This window comes from Aegilops tauschii, chromosome 6, assembly GCF_002575655.3.
Source record: "Aegilops tauschii subsp. strangulata cultivar AL8/78 chromosome 6, Aet v6.0, whole genome shotgun sequence".
In the NCBI taxonomy this organism is placed as follows: Eukaryota; Viridiplantae; Streptophyta; class Magnoliopsida; order Poales; family Poaceae; genus Aegilops; species Aegilops tauschii.
Genome location: NC_053040.3, coordinates 447,950,344 through 447,956,096, shown reverse-complemented (window position 1 = coordinate 447,956,096; position 5,753 = coordinate 447,950,344). Strand labels below are relative to the sequence as shown.

The 5,753-nt window shown below is 47.9% G+C and overlaps 1 protein-coding gene across 1 annotated transcript; it reads right to left on the bottom strand.

The window, feature by feature from the left end:
* Positions 1–2,328: 2,328 nt before the first annotated feature.
* Positions 2,329–4,051, bottom strand: LOC109750103 (alpha-amylase type B isozyme). Its single transcript, XM_020309060.2, has 3 exons — positions 3,736–4,051; positions 2,702–3,646; positions 2,329–2,596 (listed from the first exon to the last, which is right to left on the bottom strand). The coding sequence occupies exons 1-3, from the start codon at positions 3,820–3,822 to the stop codon at positions 2,345–2,347; spliced, it is 1,284 nt and encodes a 427-aa protein (XP_020164649.1). The 5' UTR covers positions 3,823–4,051; the 3' UTR covers positions 2,329–2,344.
* Positions 4,052–5,753: the final 1,702 nt, after the last annotated feature.

Sequence of the window (5,753 nt, the reverse complement as noted above, 5' to 3'; positions counted from 1 at the left end):
TGTAGTCTCTAGTTTTGGGAAGTAGTCAATTGACACTTTGATATCTCTCTAGGTGTTGATTACCCTAAGTTTGGCTCTCTAATAAGAAAAACCTTGCCCTAATACTGCATGTGCAACAACTATGTGGTGTATTTAAAAAAAACTTTTTTTTGCGAAAATGATTAAATGTATTATAAAGATTCATCGGAAGTACAAAGCACCCCAAACATAATAAAAATTACATCAAGGTCCATGGATCACCGAGCGACCATTGCCACCACTAGAAAAAGCTGCTGACGCGCCGCTATCGCCACTCTCATACCGGAGCCAGTCTGACCTTGTCGATGACAGCCGGGAAGTCTTCATGCACATGCCCCTAAGGACCAGCGTCCCAGAGCCGCAGTCGTCGTCATTCAATCCTTGAATCGATCTGAAGAACTTGACACCAAATCTCGCCATTGCGTACGCACGACGAGAAACCCTAACCTCGCCGCTCCGAGGAGCTGGCAGGAATCTACGCCAGAGCTCCGTCTAATCCTTCTTGACGAACGAACTTGAGGAGGATCGAATCCCGGAAGACTGACTCAAAGAAGTGTCGCCATCCATCCGAGCGCCGTCTCTGCAAGGACTAAAACCCTACCTATCTAAGCCATGGAAATGTAGAATTCCATATTTTAACAACACCATATGGATATATGTGAACCAAGTGATATGGAGTATTCTAAGGAGAATCAAGAACTGGATGATTCTCTCTTCAAAATTGGTGAGATTGAGACTGGAATCTTTCTCACAATTCCTGACATATCCTCTGAGAATGCCTATGCAGATCCGGGTGGCTAGAGGGTTGCCTGACTCCGCCACCTTCTTGGCAACTCATCTCCACATAGCTCTAGGACAAGCTCAAAATTTCTGACCTGAGGCAACCTCATGTAGGATCTCCTAACATGAAGGCCAAGCTAGGATCAATTGTTAGCCCGACATTTGTTCTGAAACCCAGTTGGTCCCTCCATTTTTATATACAAGGCCACAAACTTAAAATTAGGTACCAAGGTAAAATTTAATACATGTTTTGCAATCCAACTTTTTTTCTCGTTTATTGGGACCATTAATACACTCCATGCATGCAAAAAAAAGTAAATGGAAGAACTAGTTGAGTGTCATTATGACTGCTTGCATGCAAGTACGTATTAAACAAGTTGCTAGTACGAAGAACATTATTAATTTTTACCTCGATTACTGTTGATGACCTTGTATAGATGCAAAATGTATATTTCATAGTGGTCTTGTATAAGTAAATGAAGGGAGTAAAACATATTCGCGTGTTGGCACATTGCCCCGGTCTTTTCTTGCTTGCCATAAGGAAGGATCATATGGTTGCTGAAAGCACTCTTCGATGGCCACTAGATGAAGGGACTCCAACGCCTCCATTTGGCTGCTGACCTTGGAACTTCTATATGGCTGCAAATTCAGAAGAAAAAAAATCTGCTGTGTTCTCTCGACATACTCTAGTCAGTTCCTTGGATCAATTGCTAGACCGAAGCTTGAGAAAATATGGAGCCTCAGAATTGAGAGGAAAACAAAATTGTTAATTACTCTTGCTTCTACTACTTCTGTTTTTAAATGTAAGACGTTTTGACAGTTCAAATAGTGTAGTACAAAATTGGCTTCCCACCACTGACAGACCGCATGCAGGAGGCTGCGATTACAACCATGTTTGCTTTCTTTGTGACCAGCTACTAGAATTTGCAGCTCACTAATCCACCGCTATCCGTTCGCCACAGCGTTCAAACTTAGCTGCAACATGCCACACTTTGGTGCAACTTAGATGAACAGCTTCAGTTCCATCCAAGAATGGTGGTACCACCTCTTCTCTCGCCCGAAGAAGAATGCAACCGCGGCATTATACTTTGCTCGGCACATATTTTGAATGAAAGAAAGCGTCGGGGTTTTTTTTTGAAAAAAAAAAAGAAATAATCAGATTTTCTCCAACACATAGCAGCTCTGATCAAAGTTGATTCAGAACTGATAGCTGGAGCATTGTATAACTAAGCTACAGACATCGCCTTGTGAAGATTTCTTCTTCTCCTTTCCCATGCTTTCTTATGTAGAGCCCTAATCCTTAATGCAAAGGCAGAGCTCCTACCACCCCAAGCATCAAGCTTGGAGGTTGCATGCTTCCGCACGAGTCACTGGCCGTGCGCTGCATAATTTATGGTCAACAAACATCGAGTAAACCATGAGTAGCGGAAATACTTATTGATTATTATTTATATAAAAAATACAATGGATGTCCCTCATCCTCACTTTTACACGGAGGAAGTACTAAATCGTACTACGTGGACATCATGAGCTCCGGTAATTTTGCTTATATTTTCTCCCATACGGCATAATCTTTGCCGTGCGCGACCACCTTGAAGCCTCCGGGAATGAGGTGCCCGACATCGTATCTTGGCCCGAGTTTGACGATGACCTTGCTGTCGATCTCGGCTAGGTAAAGGTCGGCGTCAGCCTCTATGATTTGTAGCTTGCTCTCACTGTGTATCCCCTGTCGGGTCCTGATTGACACCAGGCGATCGATCTCCTCCTTCAGGCCCCAGTCGAAGAAATGATCGTAGAACTGAAGAATCACATTTAGTTTTCATCAGTTTGGTCATGGTTTCATATGAACGGAGAAAAAAGGACAATTTAGATATGATGAGTTGGCAATAGCACGATGACTCACGATGCATGGGGTCCCTGGGTGCGTGAGGATGTAGGCATATCCCTGCATGACCCTGTCAGAAGGGAAGGGCCACATGTGTTGCGTGGAGCCGGTGTCGTGGTTGTCCACGAAGGTCACTGCCTTGGCTGGCCACCACCCGATCATGCCCGGCGCCTTGCCGTCAGTGCCGCGCAGCCGCCACAGCTCGCCCTCCACGGCCACATTGAGGATGCCCTTGGTGGTGAAGTCGAACGTGGTGCCGGGGCCGGAGCCGCCCACCTTGTTCACCCAGTTCACCAGCTCCTGCCGGTGCGGGTCCTGGTTGAGGTTGGGCTTGCCGTCCCCGCCGTACGCCAGCGACGTCCATATCTCGGCCACGGCGAAGCTGGCCTCGGAGCGGTCGATGTAGATCTTGGCGACGTCCGCGGAGTAGCCCTTGGCGAAGTCGAAGCGCCAGCCGTCGAAGCCGACGTCGGTCCTGAGCCAGTTGAGCCACTCCACGAGCTCCTTCTGGACGCGCGGGTTGAGGTGGTCGATGTCCGGGGCGGCCCCGAAGTCGGCGCCGGTGTCCGGGTTGCCCGTGCCGTCGGCGTAGGGCCGGTCGTCGCGGCAGATCATGTGGGGGCCCCAGTCAAGGCGCGCGTCGGGGGTGCCGCCCTCGAAGATGCAGTAGATGCCCCGGCCGTCCTTGCGCTCCGCCGTGCGGTGGTTGATGACAATGTCGGCGATGGCCTTGACGCCCTTGCCGTGGAGCGCCCCGATCAGGGACTTGAGCTGCGCCTTGTTGCCGTACTTGGAGGCGTCCAGGTCGTACAGCCGGCCCGGCATGTAGCCTTGCTCGGCCACGGACTGCGACGCCGGGGGGAGCCACACGTGCGTGATGCCGCCGGCGGCGATGTCGTCCACCTTGCCCATCAGGAAGTTGTACCACCCGCCATTGTGCTTCCACGACTCCCAGTTGAAACCCTGCCGCACGCAGCAGAACTCAAAACTCAGTCCAAAACAAAACATGATCGCAGCCTGAAGACAGTTCTTGCCGACGAAGAAGATAATACCTGAAAGAGAATTTGACCGGAGGCCAAGCTGGCCGACAGGCCAAGGAGGACGAGGAAGAGGGGGAGGGACGAGTGTTTGTTCGCCATGTTCTTCAGCCCTCTCTACTGTGCTCTGGAAGAGGAGGATGGAGAACTGATGGATTCAGCTGGTGTGTCTGGCCAGGTATTTATAGTGTGCTGCAGGATGCATCATGCCGGTGATCGAGCAACTTGCAAGACATGTTCCGGTGCGATCGACTTCAATGCTCCGTTGGATCGATGGATATGTCGGCCGGAGTTTGTTATCGGCCGGAACGGTGAGCTCAAAAGGCGAGTGACGGAGCTAGCCTTGTATCAGAAGGCACCGGCCAATACGGCTGCCAGTTATCCTGCTGAACGTGAGAATTCCTCAGAACTCACACGCCAAAATGGGGGTAAATAAACATCCAAGTGCTGTAGCGGTTCGTAAGATCTGCGGGCAACTGACGGTTACTTTCGCATTTTTCAGGTTAACAAACAGAAATCCGGGTCAGAAAATTCCTGCCAAAATTTCCTGGATAACGTGGATGAGGTGCGCTCCTCGAGGCGGATAAAACTGACATAAATCTGCCAGCATTGTTCAAAAACTTTCTGGTGAGTACCCGGTTCGAACTTTTTTTCAGTCCGGAGAGATCAACATATATCCGAGCATTCATTCGTTCGACGAGCATTGAATTCGTGAGGGTACGAGTATGTGGCTGGGAAAGATAGATTGTTCACCCATTTTATCCCTTCTTCTTATATCCCCGATGACTTCCCAATGCAGTTGCAAACTTGCAGGCCTCGACGTCATTTTATTCACCAGAAGTTGCACTTTTTGCTCAACCGTTGGGTTGGATAAGCAGGCGCCATGATAAGCGCTGGCCAGAGATGTTATCGCGAGGCCCAAAGCAAATCGAACTGACTCAACAGAACAACTTGACAAGAGTGGCAAGCTATATCAAAACAAAAACAAAAAAACCGGCAGAGTGTACCCTTTCAAGAGGGAGATGCCAATTGCCACAATGCTCTCTAGTGTCTAAACGTCACGCAGCATTGCTATAGTAAAATATGTGAACATGTACAATGCTAAACAAAAAAAAATAAGGAAGTAGTGACACCGATTTGAAATCGTACGTATGTATTGATATTTTTCTCTATAAACTTCATTAAAGGTAGAAAAGTTTAACTATTCAAAAAATTAAGACACCTTCTATAGTTGGAACGGAGCATCCGTGGATTACAAGATTGCACCGTAGCTCATTTTGTTAATCTACTACCTGGTAACCTAGATTTTAGTTCAGTTTGTTAATCTACCTAGTAAGGGCATCTCCAACGCTGACCCTCGTAACGGACACTGTAGTGTCCGCGGACTAGTCCGGATCAATTCGCGGACACTGATATGGGAGCCGGGCATCCAACGCCAAATCCTTTCGTCGTGCACTTGAGGAGAAGAGGCTTCGTGATGCCAAGAAAGCCGAAGATCGTGCTATCATATTCATGAATCCAACCATAATAGGTGAAACCGCAAGAAAGTATTGGGAGCTCTCACTCGTGGGGAGATCTTGACCCAAACGGAAGTCTCTCTTCGGAATGGTGGTGGCGGTGCTGGTGGTGGTGATGATTGTGGCTGAGAGGATGGTGGTTGCCGAGACGTTGATGGCGGTGATGGTGTCCGAGAGGATGGTGGTGATGGTGATGGTGGCCATGTGTATGATGGTGTCGGTGCTGATTTCTTTGGAAAGGAGGTTGTTTGAGTTCGCTCATGCCATTGGTTGACCTCGACCCACAACATAACACATGCTATATTTGTGGTGATTTTGGATCAAACTTGATCGGTGAAGTGATGCCTTTTGGATGAACTATGCATATTTTAATTATATGCTTGTTAATGGTTCTATTGTGAAACTATATGCTTGTTAATGGATGAGTTATGCATGTTTGATGATATATATGAAGTTTTTTAAGTTCATGCGGCTAGGACAAAAAACTTAACCATTTTTTTACTCCACTAAGTTTAG